At 43.1% G+C, this 22,096-nt stretch overlaps 1 protein-coding gene across 3 annotated transcripts in view; it reads left to right on the top strand.

The window, feature by feature from the left end:
* tead1a (TEA domain family member 1a) overlaps window positions 1-22,096 on the top strand; it is a 72,385-nt gene that overhangs the window by 28,187 nt on the left and 22,102 nt on the right. For all 3 annotated transcript variants that reach the window (XM_063000116.1, XM_063000115.1, XM_063000114.1), the window contains one exon: window positions 19,355-19,579. In XM_063000116.1, the coding sequence (XP_062856186.1) occupies window positions 19,363-19,579 (217 nt within the window). In that variant the 5' untranslated portion in view covers window positions 19,355-19,362. The remainder of the gene's footprint in view (window positions 1-19,354; window positions 19,580-22,096) is intronic.

Below are 22,096 nucleotides of genomic sequence, written 5' to 3'. Positions count from 1 at the left end.
ACTGTAGTCCATCTGTTTCTCTACATACATTTTTAACCTGCTTTTACTCTGTTCTTCAATGGTCAGGACCCCCACAGGACCACCACAGAGCAGGTATTATTTAGGTGGTGGATCATTCTCAGCATTGCAGTGACACTGACATGGTGGTGGTGTGTTAGTGTGTGTTGTGCTGGTATGAGTGGATCAGACACAGCAGCGCTGATGGAGTTTTTAAACACCTCACTGTTACTGCTGGACTGAGAATAGTCCACCAACCAAAAATATCCAGCCAACAGCGCCCCATGGGCAGCGTCCTGTGACCACTGATGAAGGTCTAGAAGATGACCAACTCAAACAGCAGCAATAGATGAGCGATCGTCTCTGACTTTACATACGTATACAAGGTGAACCAACTAGGTAGGAGTGTCTAATAGAGTGGACAGTGAGTGGACAAGGTATTTAATAACTCCAGCAGTGCTGCTGTGTCTGATCCACTTATACCAGCACAACACACACTAACACACCACCACCATGTCAGTAACACGGCAGTGCTGAGGATGATCCACCAATCAAATAATACCTGTTCTGCGGTGGTCCTCTGGGGGTCCTGACCATTGAAGAACAGGGTGAAAGCAATCTAAAACAGTATGTAGAGAAATAGATGGACTACAGTCAGTAATTGTAGAACTACAAAGTGCTTTTATATGGTAAGTGGAGCTGATAAAATGGACAGTGTGTGTAGAAACAAGGAGGTGGTGATGTCTTACCGCACCGCTCAAGTCGAGCACTGAACAAAGGGACTGAAATTAAATAAATACATTTTTAAAAAACAAACTGAACACTTTAAGGGAAACGTTGAGTTTAAGGGTACAAATTGCTCGACAAAGGGCGTCGAGTTTCAAAGATTTTGAATCTAGGGGACTTTGAGTTATAAGGCATCACAGTATTTAAGCTCCACAGGTTGTAGGTAATCACGTCCAGTAGTCAGATTATTAGACGATGAGTGGAACTTAATTTGGTGCAGCTTTATTTCCTGTCTGGGTTCAAGTAGATTGAAATTAGCCTGTGCGCTGAGAGAACACAGCAGCGTTAACCGCTACAATCTCCCTCTGTGCTAAAAGCCTGAAGAGTTCAGATAAAATGAAGGCCTTCTTATAGGAAGGGATAATAAATACGTTTTCTCTGCCCCTGGCTGCCGTAAGTGATTGTGGAAAGGCTATTATTTACTCCGCTCGTACCACTGATACGACATGCACACACAATGCTGTTAGTCTCAGTATTAGACTATCATCAGGCAGGAGATTCAATTAAGAAAGATCTAAAATCCCTTTCAAACCTCTGGGAGAAAAAAGCCTTATCGGCATGGCATTTTCAGCTGGTGTCATTTTACTAGATGAGGCTGTTTCGTTTATTTGTCAAGAGCATGTCAGAAAAATATCTGTTTATATACACTGATCAGCCATTTCTACACTCACTGTCCATTTTATCAGCTCCACTTACCATATAGAAGCACTTTGTAGTTCTACAATTACTGACTGTAGTCCATCTGTTTCTCTGCCTGCTTTGTTAGCATGTTATTCAATGGTCAGGACTCTCTCAGGACCACTACAGAGCAGGTATTATTTGGGTGATGGATCATTCTCAGCACTGCAATGACAGTGTCACGTGGTATGAGTGGATCAGACACAGCAGCGCTGCTGGAGTTTTTAAACACCTCACTGTCACTGCTGGACTGAGAATAGTCCACCAACCAAAAATATATCCAGCCAACAGCGCCCCACGGGCAGCATCCTGTGACCACTGATGAAGGTCTAGAAGATGACCAACTCAAACAGCAGCAATAGATGAGCGATCTTCTCTGACTTTACAAGGTGGACCAACTAAGTAAGAGTGTCTAATAGAGTGGACAGTGAGTGGACACAATATTTAAAAACTCCAGCAGCATTGCTGTGTCTGATCCACTCATACCAGCACAACACACACTAACACACCACCACCATGTCAGTGTCACTGCAGGGCTGAGAATGACCCACCACCTAAATAATACCTGCTCTGTGGTGGTCCTGTGGGGGTCCTGACCATTGAAGAACAGCATGAAAGGGGGCTAACAAAGCATGCAGAGAAACAGATAGACTACAGTCAGTAATTGTAGAACTACAAAGTGATTCTATATGGTAAGTGGAGCTGATAAAATGGACAGTGAGTGTAGAAACAAGGAGGTGGTTTTAATGTTGTGGCTGATCGGTGTAATGCGCTAAAATGAAAAATTATGACAGATAAAAGTCCTTTTAAAATTATGAGTTGAACCACTAAATGGTAACAGCACTGACGTTGGTGTACTCTATTTATGTACACTATATAGTCAAAATAAATATAAATGTGTTAAATAAATATTTGCTTTTAACTGTAACATTTTGGGGAAGTCCCTGTCCTGTTCCAGCATGACTTTGCCTCTGTGCCCAAAGCGAAATCCATGAAGACATTGGAGTGACTTTAAGCCCATGGAGCACCTTTGTGAGGACTTGAAATGTTGATTTTGAGCCGGGCCTCGTCTGCTAACAAATGCTCTTCTGATAGAATGGACACAAATTCCCACATGCACACTCCAAAATCTTGTCACAAGCCATAAGAGACATGTGGACGTTTACATAAATGTAATGTATCGGCTGCTTTAGTAGGACTGTCGCCTCACAGCAAAAAGGTCCTGGTGGTTAATTCCCAGGTGGAGCAGTCTGGGTCCTTTCTGTGTGGAGTTTGCATGTTCTCCCCAAGTCTTTGTGGTTTTCCTCCAGTCCAAAGACATGCGGGTGCGGTGAATTGGAGATACAAAAATGATCTATGACTGTGTTTGACATTAAACTTCTTGTGTAACCAGTAACTACCTGTTCTGTCATGAATGTAACCAAAGTCTGTATAAAAAAAATTTAATAATAAAAATAGTAATAATATTGAAAACAAGTTGTGACTGTATACAGTCCAAGCAATTGAGGGTTAAGGACTTTGCTCAAGGACCCAACAGTTGTAACCTAACAGTGGTGGGATGTGAACCAGTAATCTTTCTATTACTAGTCCACCACTCAGCTACCACTAACCAAATGTTTTATTTTCACTTCATTTTCGTCAAACGCTTTATCCTTGTCAGAGTACATGACAGGAGCACCCTGGACAGGGTACCAGTTCACTGCAGGGTTTTGTGTTTGTGTAAACACCATGCCAACCATTACCACCACCAGGATCTTGGTAGTGGTGAGCTAGAGTAATAGACCACTGCCCTTTCTGATTATTACTTACTATTTAGTTTCCCTAAGGGTTAAAAGAAACTCTACTGTACTCTCACTTCTTGGTTAAAATACTATAACAGGCCCATCTGCTGTGTTATCGGCAGCAGGGCATGGTTACGAAATCATGTCCTTTTTTTTCGCCAGATATGGTCGGCAGATGGACCATGAAGGTGCAGATGATTGACGTGTTGGTTCCTCTGACCATCACCTGCACCTCATTGAGCGCAAATACGTTCCAGATGGAAGTGTTTCTATTTATCATGGTTCCTTCACATATTGGCCAGCTCCTCTGTTTGACTGCTTTTCTCTTGAGACCTGCTGCTGGACTGATGCTGTTGTATGATACTGATGCCAGCATACTCTCAGTCTTTCTGGGAACTCAACCTGTACATGTGACATGTCATAAGAGAGCTACCCTAAACCAGCAGGCTGCCCCAGAGGTGGCGTGACAGCTTTTTTTCCCGGAGCAGGCCCCACATTTTGACCCATGCTGGGCATGGGCTGTGCCAGTTGGTGGGGTGCCACTCGTGCATCGCTGTCCCTGGCTTGCTCTGGGTTTCCTTTCTGTACTCTATTTCCAAGAACTTGATTGTCACAGGCGCCTCTGAGCAGCCTGCCGTATTGTTACAAGCAGTTATTTTTGCTCTGACCCTTTTTTATCCAGTTTCTCCGTTGCAGGCTGTGGATGGTTTTGTGTTTTTTACTTGTTAATTTGTTTCTGTTATTTTGGCCAGCACTTTGACTTTTACTGTTTTTACTTTTTAACCACAGTGTTGGTTAAGCATGCTGCATTTTGGGTTCTTTTTTAATCCTTGGGGCTACACATACATTCCATTATTTATTAACATTAACTCACTCACTCACTTTTTTAACCGCTTATCTAATCTGGGTAGCAGGGGGGGTGCTGGAGCCTATCCCAGCTTTTCAATGGGCGCAAGGCACACAGTAACACCCTGGACGGGGTGCCAGTCCATCGCAGGGCAGACACATATACACACACACACACACACACACACACACACACACACACACACACACACATACACACACACTCATTCACCTATAGGGCAATTCAGCATCTCCAATTAACCTGACTGCATGTTTTTGGACTGTGAGAGGAAACCGGAGCTCCAGGAGGAAACCCACGCAGACATGGTTAGAACATGCAAACTCCGAACAGAAAGGACCCGGACCGCCCCGCCTGGGGATCGAACCCAGGACCTTCTTGCTGTGAGGCGACAGTGCTACCCACTTAGCCATCGTGCCACCCTATTAACATTAACCGATGTATTGAAATAAGAATTATAACAGTATTAATCATTATGATTATCATTACAGTTATTATTGTGTTTCAAAAATCTTAGGGCTGTATCCTAATCCCCTTACTCTAGATCATTTATCACTCTTGTCACTCATTCTAATGCTTAATACTGTAATATAGAAACAAACCTCAGTGCTGTTCTGATTAAAGACGCAGCAGACGGAGGCCTGACTGAAACCTGCACTGTTTGTACTTGTCTCTTTGGGAATTGCCTGAATAGAAGATTGTGGCTAACGCGTGGACGAAAAGCTTGGTCCTTCGATTACTACTTAATTTACTAATGAAGTGAGATTAAGAGGCTTCCTGCTCCTCCGCTTTATTGAGAGCAGCATGGGGCCGATACAGCAGGCTCAAGATGTTCTCCAGCTAATGCCGTCAATCGCCTTTTAATAAAAAATCCATTATTAGCCCTTGCTGTGAGGTACACAGGTAACAGGGTTAATATAGTTATTTAAAAACAGAGGACGGTAGTGGAGCTTTTCTGTTTCTCAGTAATAAAACATGAATGTCGCTATGTGTGTCGCCAGACTGATGTTGCTTATGCTAATTCCTGTCTAGCCGTCGCTGTTTATTTACAATGCAAATATGTCGGCTTGTAACACGTAGTGTTCCCAAACAATCAGGTTCCCATTGCTTCTCAGGGTTTATGTAGAGTGAAGGGAACATGGCATTGCTAGCACAGAGCTTAAATCTGGAATCATTATGTACAATTTATTTTTACTACCATGGTTTCCTGTTTGGTCGAAGCAGAATCACTGGGCGCAGTGCAGTACCACACTCCGGACAGGACGCCATTCTGTTGTGGGGCTTTGACCACAACCCCCCCACGGGGTGCTGTTGGCTGGATGTTTTTGGTTGGTGGACTATTCTCAGTCCAGCACTGACAGTGAGGTATTTAAAAACTCCAGCAGCACTGCTGTGTCTGATCCACTCATACCAGCACAACACACACTGACACACCACCACTAAGTCAGTGTCACTGCAGTGCTAAGAATGACCCACCACCCAAATAATACCTGCTCTGTAGTGGTCCTGGGAGAGTCCTGACCATTGAAGAACAGCATGAAAAGGGGCTAACAAAGCATGCAGAGAAACAGATGGACTACAGTCAGTAATTGTAGAACTACAAATTGCTTCTATATGGTAAGTGGAGCTGATATAATGGACAGTGTGCGTAGAAACAAGGAGGTGCTTTTAATGTTATGGCTGATCGGTGTATATGATATGCAGTCAGTGTGTTATTTGTGTAAATTACGAAGCATTTTCACACATTACTAAATGCACACTATGCGATTTCATCTGCAGTTTCCCTTCTACTGACAGACTGTTTGTCTTTTTGAATTGATGACTAATTGCCGTGCAGGTTTGTTATGACCTCTCATTAAAAGTGTGGGCTGCTGCAAAGTCACCCGTACATGGAAGAAACTAGAATTTCAGTTTCCGTTCGCATCATTATATTCTCAGTGAGTGCTTTTCCATGCACACTAATAATCCGATCATAAGCAGATTTCTGCGCTTATCCGATTATTAGTGGCCGTGTAATTAACATGGTCTGAGAATGAATCGAAGCGTGGATGTTGTCCCGTTTTAAGAAATGTGCTTACGTAGGCCGGATTTTAGCCTGATAACCAGGTCTACGCAATGTTTGTAACCTCTAGTCTTGGATATTGGTCTGTGTGGGATCCAGTGACCTGCCGATGGGCCGGGACATTCATAAAAGTTGGGTGTTGACTTGTTAAGCTGGACTAATTAATATGGCTCACTGAATAGAGCTGAAATGCCCTTCACCAGTTAAAACACTAAATGTTGAAAAGTTCTATGTAGGGCACTAAATAAGGGATATACGTAATAAGCCAATGGTGTTATTAATATGCTCACATACTACTTGGTACACTAGTAAGTGGGTAGCACTGTCGCCTCACAGCAAGAAGGTCCTGGGTTCGATCCCCGGGTGGGGCGGTCTGGGTCTTTTCTGTGTGGAGTTTGCATGTTCTTCCCGTGTCTGTGTGGGTTTTCTCCGGGGGCTCCGGTTTCCTCCCACAGTCCAAAGACGTGCAAGTGAGGTGAATTGGAGATACTAAATTGTCCATGACTGTGTTCACTATAACCTTGTGAACTGATGAATCTTGTGTAATGAGTAACTACTGTTCCTGTCATGAATGTAACCAAAGTGTAAAACATGACGTTAAAATCCTAATAAAGCAAACAAACAAACACTAGTAATTGATTTGGAACGCTGCCTTAATAAAGCTGTTTGAAGCAGGATGGCATTGTGTGTTGTTTTCCACCATAATGAAAGAAACAAAAGTGATTTAAACATTGACATAACTTTCATTCTTACATTCATTTATTCATTTTCATTACCGCTTTATCCTGGTCATGGTTGTTGTGGGTCAGGTTCCACAAGGGCACCAATCCATATTCCCAACATGACCAATAATGTCTCTGTAGACTCTTGGCTGGTCAATATTTATTTAATATGATTTTAACATGTTTTACACTTTGGTTACATTCATGACAAAACAGGTCATTACTGGTCACACAAGATTCAAGTCCAATCTCCAAATCACCTCACTTGCACGTCTTTGGACTGTGGGAGGAAACCCACACAGACACGGGGAGAACATGCAAACTCCTTACAGAAAAGACCTAGACCTCTCCAGGCATTTGGGAATCGAACCCAGGACCTTCTTGCTGTGAGGTGACAGTTCTACCCACCGAGCCACCGTGGCGCCCGTGTGGACACTAGTGACCTGCTGATGGGATGTTCAGGGAAGTTGTGTAAACAAGTGAAAGTTGGGTGTCGACTGGTTAAGCCGGACTAATTAAAATTACTCGCTGAAAAGAGCTGAAATGCCCTTTACCCGTTAAAAACACTCAATGTTAACAAACTTCTATCTAGGGCACTAAATAATGAATATAATAAGCCAATGGTGTTATAAATAAGCTCACATACTACTTAGTACACTAGTAATTGATTTGTAATGCTGCCTTAATGAAGCAGTTTGATGCTGGAACACATTGTATTGTTTTCCACCATAACGAAAAAAACAAAAGTGATTTAAACAGTGACATAACTTTCATTCCTATGTTTATTTTATTCACTGCTTTATCCTGGTCATGGTCATGGTGGGTCAGGTTCCACAAGGGCACCGATCAATAGCAGGGCATTGGCTGTATTCCCAACATAACCAATAATGTCTCTGTAGACTCTTGGCTGGTCAATATTTATTTAATATGATTTTAACATGTTTTACAATTTGGTTACATTCATGACAGAAACAGGTCATTACTGGTTACACAAGATTCAAGTCTTTAATGTCAAACACAGTCATGGACAATGAAAAGACCTGAACCTCTCCAGTCATTTGGGAATCGAACCCAGGACCTTCTTGCTGTGAGGCTACAGGGCTACCCACCGAGCCATCGTGCTGCCTGGCTGGCCAATAGCTCCACCAAGATTTAAACCTGGGTTTCAATTTTCTATGCATGGAGAGGTTTAGAAATAGGAAGGTTCTCTGAGGTGCTAGCTCTGAGGTTTTGAGGTAGCGAATTCCAGGGTTTGGGGACACTGGCACTGAAAGATTTGGTACCAACAGATGATAATTTATTATGAGAGAAAGCAAGAAGACCTGTGTCAGGGGATCTCAGTGAATGTGCTGGTGTGAATGAGACTAAAAGTTCAGAGAGGTAATGGAGCGAATCCATGCAGTGATTTATTACAGCTGTTAGCAACTGTTGTGGCTGAAACACATGAATTCAGTTATGATTACTGAAAAGACCCGGACCTCTCCAGTCATTTGGGAATCGAACCTAGGGCCTTCTTGCTGTGAGGCGACAGTGCTACCCACCGAGCCATCGTGCTGCCTGGCTGGCTGATAGCTCCGCCAAGATTTGAATCCAGGTTTCAGCGGTGCGTGTAATTCATTCACCTACATCTTGTAATGATATGAACTATTGCAGCTCTGCTGTCAGCTGATAGAAATAAATCTAAAAAACATGTTTAACCAACAGCGTTTATTAAACAACGATCTTCTTTATATATACAGTACATATACAGTATATACGTATATACTTTTTTTTTTGTTTTGTTTATGCATTTTCTCCCCTTTTTAGAGCATCCAGCTGCCCGATTGCGTCATGCTTCCTCTCTACCAATGCCGATCCCTGCTCTGATTGAGGAGAACGAAGCTAAACCATGCCCCCTCCGACATGTGGGCAGCAGCCATATGCATTTTGTCATCCACACTTTGATGAGTGCAATGCGGATCAGCACTGTGTACGGAGAGACACACCCTGACAGCACTCTTTTCCCGTCTCTGTGCAGGCGCCATCAATCAGCCAGCAGAGGTCGTAATTGCATTAGTTATGAGAGAGACCCTATCTGGCTTAATCCCACCCCTATCTGAACAACAGACCAATCATTATTCATGTGGCTGCTCAGCCCAGCAGGCAGGCAGAGCTGAGACTCGATGCGATGTACTCGAGATCCAAGCTCTGGTTCCAGCGTGTGTTTTTACGGCTGCGCCACCTGAGCGGCAAACAACAATATTGTTTGTTGATTATTTCTTAACTGGTTAATTACTGACATCCCAACCAGAAATACAAGAAAACAGCTTAGTAAAGTGTTTACAGAAAAAAAAAAACAACTACAACAATTTGTTATGAATAAAGACACATTGTGGTATAAATATGGGTTAGCTTTGTTCTCCTCAATCAGAGCAGGGATCGGCATTGGTGGAGAGGAAGCATGATGCAATCGGGCAATTGGACGGGCTAAAAAAAAAAAAGGGAGATGAAGGGGAGAAATTGCATAAAGAAAAAAAAATAGAAACCTGTACGTGCAGTATAAATGCATGTCATTATGTTTAATTACAACTGGTGGCGCAGTTCCAGCCTGAAGCTCCGCACACACTCGCACTGGTACTGACTGAAGGCAGGAAAGCAGCTGCCCGCGGTGGCCTGGTGCCTCCCTGTTTGGACCGAACGACCGCCGCTTGGCCAAACGGCTGCCTGGAAGTCCAAGTGTGACCAGAGTATACAGCTGCATGACTAATCTTCCTCCACCATCTGTCTGTGTGTGTGTACACCCTCCTCTTCAGCATTTACCAATGCTGCACTGCACAGCCTCAACATCCTGGCTTCGTTCCTCAGCATGAGAGCAGCAGTGTGCACGGGGCCCGAGCTGAGCGTTATACACACCGACATGTTAGCACTCGTAACCAAGCGTTTAGATTCACGCTGACGTCCAAGAGCTGTTGGAAAGCTCCTCTGTATTTTTAGCTTCACTGTTAAATGGGATTAGTTTGTGAGTGAATGTTTGTTTGCTGAGAATTGTTGTAATGCAGATTTTAAGTGGATTGAGCAACACAGCCATAACATTAAAACCACCTCCTTGTTTCTACACACACTGTCCATTTTATCAGCGCCACTTATCATATAGAAGCATTTTGCAGTTCTATAATTACTGACTATAGTCTGTTTCTCTACATGCTTTGTTAGCCCCCTTTCATGCTGTTCTTCAACGGTCTGGACCAACACAGGACGCCACAGAGCAGGTATTATTTGGGTGGTGGATCATTCTCAGCACTGCAGTGACACTGACATGGTGGTGGTGTGTTAGTGTGTGTTGTGCTGGTATGAGTGGATCAGACACAGCAGCGCTGATGGAGTTTTTAAACACCTCACTGTCACTGCTGGACTGAGAATAGTCCACCAACCAAAAATATCCAGCCAACAGTGCCCTGTGGGCAGCATCCTGTGACCACTGATGAAGGTCTAGAAGATGACCGACTCAAACAGCAGCAATAGATGAGAGATCGTCTCTGACTTTACATCTACAAGGTGGACCAACTAGGTAGGAGTGTCTAATAAAGGGGACAGTGAGTGGACACGGTATTTAAAAACTCCAGCAGCATTGCTGTGTCTGATCCACTCATACCAGCACAACACACTAACACACCCCCACCATGTCAGTGTCACCGCAGTGCTGAGAATGATCCACCACCTAAATAATACCTGCTCTGTGGTGGTCCTGTGGGGGTCCTGACCATTGAAGAACAGGGTAAAAGCAGGTTAAAAAGGTATGTAGAGAAACAGATGGACTACAGTCAGTAATTGTAGAACTACAAAGTGCTTCTATATGGTAAGTGGAGCTGATAAAATGGATAGTGAGTGTAGAAACAAGGAGGTGGTCAATATGTTATGGCTGATCAGTGTACATTGAGGTTTCTGCAGCTTTTTTACTTAACAATTTACCTTTCACAATAATTCCAACCTGCTATCCGGAGTTAATCACATGGTTATTTTTTTCTTTAAATATTATGTTGTGTTTATGTACATTTAAATCAAAGCTTGGCATCTCTTATAATCATTTTTAACTTTTTAATCTGATGCGTTTTCCTTGTATGTGCTGTTTTGCAGGCGCTTGAATAATCCTTTAATTATTATAATAAAAATATACAGTATAACAACAACTAAGATGGATAAGCGTCCTGTACTGGGTGTGTTACTGCACTTCATCCAGTGATTTCAAGGTAATCTGATTCACCGCAACCCTGACCAGGATGAAGCCGTGCTAAAACATGAAATAAAATCAAAATTAAAATGCAGAACCTCCTGTAAAGTCCAGTATTTTTGATATTGTGATGATATTTGATATTTTGCCCATACCACGGCTACAGAGTAAAATGAGCCAATTGTGTTTGTGTAGGTGGCCAGCTGGCCGATAGCACTGCTGGGGTTAGGGAACGGCACCGAGTGTGTATCGACAAGTTCACCTTGCAATAGATATAGATATAATAGATATAATAGTTTAGCCTTCCACTCCCCTTTGAGGTAGTGAATTCCAGGGTTGGGCACCACTCACTCTCACTCACTCACTTTCTTAACCGCTTATCCAATTAGGGTCGGGGGGGGGAGGGTGCTGGAGCCTATCCCAGCTTTTCAATGGGTTCAAGGCACACAATAACACCCTGGACGGGGCGCTAGTCCAACGCAGGGCAGACACACATACACACACACACACACCCATTCACCTATAGGGCAATTCAGTGTCTCCAATTAACCTGACTGCATGTTTTGGACTGTGGGAGGAAACCGGAGCTCCCGGAGTTAAACCCACACAGACACGGGGAGAAAATGCAAACTCTGCACAGAAAGGACCCGGACCGCCCAGCCTGGGGATCGAACCCTGGACCTTCTTGACAGTGCTACCAGCTGAGCCATCACGCCACCCTGGTTTGACACCAAAAGATGATTATGAGAGAAAGCAAGAAGACCTGTATCAGGGGATCTTGGTGAATGTGCTGGTGTGAATGGTAATAGAGCAAATCCATGCAGTGATTTATTACAGCTGTTAGCAACTGTTGTGGCTGAAACACATGAATTCAATTACTAGAGAGGGGTTTCCCAAAACATGTGTCCTTATAGTGTAGTGTTATAAGTTCCAGCCCATCATGTGTACATGTTAATTTTTTATAATGAAGGTAGTCAGAAGTAACTTGGTAAACCAGTTTGATTGATGTTACACACTGTGGTTGTTCTCTAGTCATGGTGTTAACCCTTTGATGCACAACCTGGGTTAAATGTGACCCAACTGAGTTTTTATTTTCTATATCTTTGCAATAAATTAATTTCGTCATTCAAGCTTCCATGAATTTTTCAATTAACTTGTTTTTGATCATCACAAATCCTTATTTCAGTTTTATATTTTTTGCTTTTTTAATAAAAATCATTTTTGTATCACTAATGCACAACATGGGTCAAAAATGACCCTTATGTATTTACTATGGAATTTGACAGAAACTACTGACATTTGTAAGTGTTTGTAGTCAAAAACATATTTACTGATCTTTTAAAAGACAACCAAAGATTAGGCTCTTGAATCTTGAATATGTCCAATACTATTTGCTTGCTAGCTGTTTACATATTCTAGTATAGATAGCTTTTATTAGCTAAGACAGCAAATACATGAATAACTGACAAATGTGCATATGAAAATATTCTTGAATGGATGAATATGGGTCATTTTTGACCCATGTTGTGCATTAGAAGGGGTTTGCTTAGCTTGTGCATCAAAGGGTTAAAATTGTTTCTGTGGTTCTCAGCTTGTATCATTTATCGTACAATTTTGATAGCAATGTTTTTCATATCAGTTCAGTTTATAAACCCCACCAGAATGACTCATTTCGAAAGGACACCTTGGAACGGGGTTTTTTGGTCATAAGTAAAGTGTTTCTTGTTTTATACATTTGGTGGATTATTTTACATCTGCTGGAAAACTCCAGATCTCACTAGGAGTCCTGGCCAGAAGCCACAACACACACAGCCGTGTACTGGAAGTGATTATCGCCTGAGTTCATCTTCTAGTCAGGACGATGACGTACACTCCAGCACTTTAATACGCATTTCCTTTTTTATACTGCTCACTACTAATTGTTTCAGTTTGGCATTAATATGGAGCTGGATTCTCATATATGGCAGAAATAACCTTTGTTTTTTGTGGGCAGGCTTTCCATGTGATTTTGGAATGTACCTGTAGGAATTAGAGACCCACATTTTGGGATTCGGTCAGAAGAAAAGTTGAAGTTAAAAGCATATAATTCATTTTATATAATTGATTATTGTACATCTGTTAGCATATGTGTGCTGAACTTAATAATAAAGAGGTGTGTAAATACAGTGTATCACAAAAGTGAGTACACCCCTCACATTTCTGCAAATATTTCATTATATCTTTTCGTGGGACAACACTATAGACATGAAACTTGGATATAACTTAGAGTAGTCAGTGTACAACTTGTATAGCAGTGTAGATTTACTGTCTTCTGAAAATAACTCAACACACAGCCATTAATGTCTAAATAGCTGGCAACATAAGTGAGTACACCCCACAGTGAACATGTCCAAATTGTGCCCAAAGTGTCAATATTTTGTGTGACCACCATTATTATCCAGCACTGCCTTAACCCTCCTGGGCATGGAATTCACCAGAGCTGCACAGGTTGCTACTGGAATCCTCTTCCACTCCTCCATGATGACATCACGGAGCTGGTGGATGTTAGACACCTTGAACTCCTCCACCTTCCACTTGAGGATGCGCCACAGGTGCTCAATTGGGTTTAGTCCATCACCTTTACCTTCAGCTTCCTCAGCAAGGCAGTTGTCATCTTGGAGGTTGTGTTTGGGGTCGTTATCCTGTTGGAAAACTGCCATGAGGCCCAGTTTTTGAAGGGAGGGGATCATGCTCTGTTTCAGAATGTCACAGTACATGTTGGAATTCATGTTTCCCTCAATGAACTGCAGCTCCCCAGTGCCAGCAACACTCATGCAGCCCAAGACCATGATGCTACCACCACCATGCTTGACTGTAGGCAAGATACAGTTGTCTTGGTACTTCTCACCAGGGCGCCGCCACACATGCTGGACACCATCTGAGCCAAACAAGTTTATCTTGGTCTCGTCAGACCACAGGGCATTCCAGTAATCCATGTTCTTGGACTGCTTGTTTTCAGCAAACTGTTCGCTGGCTTTCTTGTGCGTCAGCTTCCTTCTGGGATGACGACCATGCAGACCGAGTTGATGCAGTGTGCGGTGTATGGTCTGAGCACTGACAGGCTGACCTCTAACGTCTTCAACCTCTGCAGCAATGCTGGCAGCACTCATGTGTCTATTTTTTAAAGCCAACCTCTGGATATGACGCCGAACACGTGGACTCAACTTCTTTGGTCGACCCTGGCGAAGCCTGTTCCGAGTGGAACCTGTCCTGGAAAACCGCTGTATGACCTTGGCCACCATGCTGTAGCTCAGTTTCAGGGTGTTAGCAATCTACTTATAGCCCAGGCCATCTTTGTGGAGAGCAACAATTCTATTTCTCACATCCTCAGAGAGTTCTTTGCCATGAGGTGCCATGTTGAATATCCAGTGGCCAGTATGAGAGAATTGTACCCAAAACACCAAATTTAACAGCCCTGCTCCCCATTTACACCTGGGACCTTGACACATGACACCAGGGAGGGACAACGACACATTTGGGCACAATTTGGACATGTTCACTGTGGGGTGTACTCACTTATGTTGCCAGCTATTTAGACATTAATGGCTGTGTGTTGAGTTATTTTCAGAAGACAGTAAATCTACACTGCTATACAAGCTGTACACTGACTACTCTAAGTTATATCCAAGTTTCATGTCTATAGTGTTGTCCCATGAAAAGATATAATGAAATATTTGCAGAAATGTGAGGGGTGTACTCACTTTGTGATACACTGTATATGATCACTGTGTTTGGGACCATCCGTAGAATATGTGCATGTCACGCCTATTTGATAACAGTGGTGCATGTGACGAAGTAAATTCCACGGTGTCCAAGTAGAAGTGCTGTCCATGGCCTCTCCAGACATCATTTAAACATCATTAAAACATTAAGGAACGTTTTGTAGTTATGGAAGAGTGGACTGTTTGGTCAGAAGTACCTGGATATCTAATAAACAGCTTGATGAACATTCATTATTAAATCCAAAGGCATTAAAAAGAAGGCTTTTCACCAGATTGTTTTTTTTTGTGTTACTGTGGGAACTTGTGCCCACTCACCGAAAGATCACTTGTGAAATCAGGCACTGATTTATGTATTTTTGGACAAGAAGACGTGGCTTGCAGTCGCTGTGTTACACCAAACCATTCACAGGAGCACAGGGACAAAGGGGCACAGTCACACTGAAACAGAACATGTAGTTAAAAGCTTATCGTCTATTTTATTTATTTTATACACCTGTTAGCAATGGGTGTGGCTAAGATACCCACATTAAACAATGCTGTATAGTGTAGCTCTTCACCTCCTTCATATTTTGAGATACGCTCCAACACACTTTGACAAAACGTTCAGGATTCAGGATTTGCATGAGAGCATTCTGATAAAGAAATAACGCCGGAGGAAGAGCTGGACGTCCCTTCACTGATTTTTTTTTTTGTCCAACAAAGTCTGATACGTGTTCCGATCCAACAGGAAACACATGGAGCACTTCAAAGCCTCACTGTTTCCACTCGCCATTTCCCTGGAAACATCTGTGCCAGTAGTTTGATCTGAACACATCTGTCGTATTTTAATCAGCACCAACAGATTATCAATTTGTTTGTGCCCATATGGTAATGGTTTTGCTCTGGGCTGGACGTGTAACTGGGTTCACTGGCCAGATTCTCTATTTTAAAGAGAAACAGCTTTGCCAGCGGGTTTGCGTGTGAATGTAAAGGTTTATTGGCAGTACGTAACCAGTGCAACTACACTGGTTAGCTAGCTAGTTTTCCAGACAACAGACAAAGGTGATTTACAATAGAGGCGGATGATGCATTGAACAGCGGAACGTTACAACGTGTAACAAGTTTCGCTGACCTGTTGCTAACAAGGTGCTAGCAAAATACAAGAGCAACACTTACATTCAAACTACATTCAAAGTCTAAGTTTCAGCGGCCTGGTCATGTCGCTGCCACAGACTCCTTCTGGTTGGTTGGTTGAGGAATACTGGTGGTGTTGTGTGATCTTCTTTCCGTTAGGGATTTTTGTAATAATTCACTGCATGCCGGTAACTGGTTGACACATGGAGGAGGCCAGCCTCTGACCCTCCCTGGCCGGCAAGGGTGCCATGTAAGTGGCAACAGTGTCCAGAGTGCACAGGGGAATTAAATATGTACAAACTGGGACGATGCAGACGCCCATCATGGGGCAACCCAAGCGCCCCAGCTCTTTATTTTAATGACCTACATTATGGCTTATTAACATATACACACTGCATAAATAATGCACACATACTGGCCACTTTATTAGGAACACATGTACGCCAACTCAAAGATGTAATTATCCAATCAACTTGTAATACTGACATGAATCAGAAGCTTCAGATGAAATTCATGTCAAAGACAAAATTAGAAGAGAAAATATGATCTAGTTGACTTGTGGTATGATTGTTGGTGCTACATGGACTGGTTTAAGTATCAGCAGATCCTTGGACAGAAGCAGCTTATTGATTAGAATGATCAGTGATCAACTGCACTGGTTTGAGTCCACCACCAACACCAAACTAATCATCTCAGTTGCAGTTTGTTTTTAACCCCTCCCTTCCCTTTCTCTCCTAATTTAGTCATATCCAGTTCTTGATTGTAACCCCACTGTCTCTTGTACCACCTCAATTTTAGCCAAGGAGTGCTATAGACCATAACGCGGCAGCCGTTTCTTATCACCTGCCTGCACTGGTTTTCCACATAGAGCCGTATTGCATATGGAGAGCCACGCTATGCTTTATGAGATTTTCCCCCTCCCCACTAATGCAGGCGCCCGGACCAGTCCTGGAGATCACATAATGCAGCGGCAGTGACCCTGTCCGACTTTCCCTCCCTTAACTCTTGTACTCTTGTACCGCCGCACAGTTTACGTTTTTGACCAAGATGTTGCCATATTTTCAGAAAATTTACAATAAGCTTATATCAGAGTACTGAGATAACAGATGACAAATAATTATGTGCTCCAATTTATTATTCTACAACTAGTATTATTTCTTTGCTTGGTTTTTTTTTTGTTTTCTCTATTTTATTTATGCATTTTCCCAATTTTCTCCCAATTTAGTGTAGTCAGTTTGTCCTCCACTGCTGGGGGATCCCCGATTGCAGTCGAGGTGGGTATATTGCTGCTCACACCTCCTCCGACCCGCGCGCAGTCCTTAGTGGAACCCCTTTTCCTTCAAACGCTGCAGAGTGCACAGGTGCCTCTCTATTTGCCAATCAGGGTCCTTACACAGCGTTTGAAGACCCCACCCACATAGACCCAGGTCATCCCACCCTAGCAGAACCTTGTCTGCTGCAGGCACTGCCAATTATGCCCGCTAGATGTCGCCCAGTGGACCGGTGGCAACGCCGAGTTTCAAACCGAGGAGTTCAGAATCTCGGTGCTGGTGTGCTAGCGGAATATCCCGCTGCACCACCTGGGCGCCCCTTTGCTTGTTTTAAAACTCTGAATAGATGCTATGATGTTAATTCTTACACACACGAAGCACAGAATCCAAATACAAACCCGAAGGTGTCAAACGTGGAAAAAATGAGCAGTATCTATCTTGTCATGTACAACTAAGCATGAACAGGACAAATTTATTAAAAAATTATTATTTAGAACTGAGCATGAATGGAGGGCTCATGTTGGTGTGAATCAGCAGTACTTTGTTGTGAAGTTTGTTGATGTCACTGACGTGGTAAAACCAGCTGTTCTGGATTAACTGCTCTTCCTAAATTAGCTTGTAGATTATGTGTGTTCCTGTTTTACAGGCTTTCAGTTCTGGTCGACCCTGGTGAAACGTGAAGTCGTAGATACACTATATAGCTAAACGTATGGGCACACCCGTTCCTATTCTTAAGTTTAGTTATCTTAGTCACACCCGTTGCTAATAGGTGTTCAAAATCATTGATATAATCTAGTTAATAGGTAACTGTGTGAAAACCCCTGAGGAGTGCCCTTGTTCCAGCAAGATCATCCCTAAAGACATGGTTTGACATGGTGCTTAGGGGTTGCACCACTGACATGACCAGGCATCCAACAGATACGTTTAAGGAGGAGAGGTTCCATGGCGTTACCTTCACTCCTGCTGGTAAAATGTGGCCTCCAGGTCAGGTTGAAATGCCGGAATTGGGGATTTGCATTTCGGTATCCACTGCTGGCTGGTGTAAAAGAAGTGCACTCGACAGCACACAGTGACTGCACTAGTCTGCAACTATCTTCGGCCGGTGTTCGGGTTGTAAAAGTGGCAGAGGAATTTCAAGAGGGAATTGGATTGGAGGAAAAGGGGGAAACTTAAAAAAACATTTTAATGAGTTTGATACAGAGGACCTCCATATTGTGTGGTTGGTCTTAGCCCAGCACACCTTTGGGATGAATCTTTCTTGTCCCTCATCAGTGCCTGACCTCAAAATGTTATGTACTTAATAATCGTGTGTTTACAGTAGTAGTAGTGGCACCATAGGTGATGTACTAGTATGTGATTTGGGACACAGCCAAGTATGTTGATGCGCTATTATTCTCCCTGCTTCTGTTTATCTTTTACTGGCTATTGCACATTGCTGTTCTTAGAACTTTTTAATAAAAGGTCACACTACGTGACTATTTAGTAACATGTTCAGACATGCATTGAAAAGCAGAGCCTCCAGGACTCATCATTAACTGGGGTGATTGCATTGCTAAACTATTCATAGTGCTCAAGTGTAGCGAAGTACAGAGTTCACGACTCGTTATATTTCTTCCGTGATCTGCTACATTTCGATAAAGAAAAAAAGTATTGTCTTCCTCTTCTCTCCTCCTCCTGCTCTCCCTGTCTATAAAAAAATATGTAATATAATTTAGAATGGTCGAGGGTGTCCGAAAGCCTGTGGTAGATTGGTACCTTGTCTTGCGAACCAGTTTTTTAAAACTGGGTTTAACCGGACATGCTGCCTGCAGCACTGACCAGAATAAAGGGGTCGATAAAATGAAATTAAATGAACTTCTTTGCTTTTTAATTGGGAGACAGTAAAGTGTTTAAAAAATGGGTCAATGCTTAGATGACCCCATCAATGGCTTTTATAATGCAAACTCATAACCTTCCGGGTACTATCATAAAACCACATCTACTATGCATCATTTCTATTTTATAAGTTTAAATGTGTATTTTTGTGTGTGTGTGGTAAAATCCATCCTGAAAATGACTTTTTTCTCTCTCCATGGTCCATCGTGGCTCGTGTGGTGTTTCGGTGGTTGAAGCTGAAACCATGGCAGGTGTAACCATGGACGCGGGCAGCTGGAGCGGCAGTGAGAGTGGCGGGGAGGAAATGGAGAGGATGAGCGACTCTATGGAAAAGCACACGGACAACGAAGCGGAGGGAGTCTGGAGCCCCGACATCGAGCAGAGCTTTCAGGAGGCGCTGGCCATCTACCCACCCTGCGGCCGCAGGAAAATCATCCTGTCTGATGAAGGAAAGATGTACGGTGAGTTGAAGAGCGCTGCATTGTTTTACAACTTTATTTTATTTAGAATTTTATTTCATTTGAGATTTTTAGATTCAGTTTTTCTAATGAATATTTAAATCAATTGTTAGTGTAATAGAATGTTCGTTTCTGTTACTAACTCCACATGTTTGTAATATTTGTATTTTTTTCATTTGGTGGGTGCTCTCGAATGATGCAGTGGTCTAGAGAAGTTTCTAGAACATTTGTTGATCTTATAACTAGGGCCTAAAGTGCCACATTTCATGGCAGTCATTAAATTACACTCATAAATTGAATAATAGAAAAGGTAAAAGTAGGCGCCCAGGTGGTGCAGCGGGATATCCGGCTAGCACACCAGCGCCGAGATTCTGAACTCCTCGGTTCGAAACTCGGTGTTGCCACCGGTCGGCTGGGCACAATCTAGTGGGCATAATTGCCGGTGTCTGCAGCAGACACGTTTCTACTAGGGTGGGATGACTGGACTATGTGGATGGGGTCTTCAGACGCTGTGTAAGGACCCTGATTAGCAGATAGAGAGGCGCCTGTGCAGAATGCATGGGTGAAAAAGGGTTCCACAAAGGGCTGCACGTGGGTCGGAGGAGACGTGAGCAGCAATATACACACCTCGACTGCAATCGGGGATCCCCAAGCAGCGGAAGACAGATTGACGACGCTAAATTGGGGGAAAATGCAAAAATAAAATAGAAAAAAGGGATAAACATCCAGCAACGGTTCAAGGCTCCGTCTCAAATATGAAATTTCTTGTCTTCCTGCGTCCACAAAATTTGTTGGGAGTTTTCCAATCTCAGTTACCCGAGTCGTGTTTTTAGCTGCTTTATATTTTATACTACATCTTGGACATTTTGACTAACCGACTGCTAACTGAATTGCCGTAGGATTGCTTGGACCGCCTCATAGTGCAAATTAACCAGTAAACGTGCGGCACTTGAACGCTACTTGAATTAAAAATATTCTGAATTAAAAATTGCTAAACGGCCGCTCAGGTGGCACACCGGTAAAAACACACGCTGGAACCAGAGCTGGAATCTCGAATACATCGTATCGAATCTCAGCTCTGCCTGCCGGCTGGGTTGAGCGGCCACATGAATAACGATTGGCCTGTTGTTCAGATAGGGGTGGGATATTTAAAAGCCAAATAGGGTCCCTCTCCTAACTAATGCAATCACAACCTCTGCTGGCTGATTGATGGCGCCTGCGCAGAGACGGGAAAAGAGTGCTCTCAGGGTGTGTCTCTCCGTACACAGTGCTGAGCTGCACTGCACTCGTCAAAGTGTAGGTGATAAGATGCATACGGCTGCTGCCCACGTGTCAGAGAGGGTGTGGGTTAGCTTTGTTCTCCTCAATCAGAGCGGGGATTGGCCATCTACCCCTTGGTGGAGAGGAGGCATGGTGCGGTTGGGCAATTGGACACCCTAAAAAGGGAGAAAAAGGGGAGAAAATGCATAACAAAATATATAAAGTGACATGATTTTCACGGCCGTGAATTAGGTAGGGCCTTGGCTATAACACATCTGGTTAATTATCAAACCACCTGTAAGCTTTAGTGGACCATTACAGCCTAAAGCATTGTATCATTTTCAAACCCAACACACACACAAGAAATATTTTCCAGCGGATGATGAAGTGACCTTGTAGCTTAAAGAAAGTTCATTTCCAAAACGTCCAGCAGTTTTTTTAAGCTTGTATTTATTTTATCCTCACTAAGAATATAAAAGTATCCTTTATCACTGAGGTTTGGTCGAAAGCTCGGGTTTGTGTTTGTACTCCTCCATAGTGGAGCTCTCGCCCCTGAGTGCACTTCCTGCTTATCAAATGTAATTAGCAACCATCTCTATAGCAACCTGCTTTCACTTCAAACAATGTGCTGGTTCTTTTATGCCCTGCTGTACAGGGGTTTATCACACTGTGTACCTGACCGGCCAGGCTTAATTCTCTGTGTACCTACACCGTGCCAAAATCAGACTCTGAGTCAGCGTTAGTGTAGTGCACACTGGAAATGATAAACTAGCCACACAGTGCCGTGAATACTGTTTCTCCCTCGTGTACCTCCTTTCTGTTGCTTTCTTTCACCTCCCTGTAACCTTCCAGTAGCCCTCTGTCTTCCAGTCGTGAACATATTTCATGAAGTTTGTTTTTCCATCCACACTGGAGATGAGTGCATCTCCTCTGTAAACTCTCGACTCCACTACTGAACACTACAGTTGTCCTGTTATTGTAAGTGATTTACCCAGGCGTAGAGAGTGAGCATGCCTTAATTAGATTTGACAATCTCCTACTGAGCTTGATGAAGGACTGATTTAATCTTTCACTGGAGAACTGAACCGCCCTGGGAGGAGCCTCAGCTGGGTCACGGTCGCATCTGATTGCACCGAGTGGAGTCGAATAAGAACTAAATGTTGAAGAAAAAAAAGTGTGTTCTTCATATTGTGAGACTTGAATTTAATTTTTAAGTATATTCATACAAAATCCAAATATATAAAACACCTCCAGTGCTGT

This window comes from Trichomycterus rosablanca, chromosome 8, assembly GCF_030014385.1.
Source record: "Trichomycterus rosablanca isolate fTriRos1 chromosome 8, fTriRos1.hap1, whole genome shotgun sequence".
NCBI classification, from domain to species: domain Eukaryota; kingdom Metazoa; phylum Chordata; class Actinopteri; order Siluriformes; family Trichomycteridae; genus Trichomycterus; species Trichomycterus rosablanca.
Note: the sequence above shows the minus strand (reverse complement) of the source record. Positions and strands in the feature narration are given on the sequence as shown.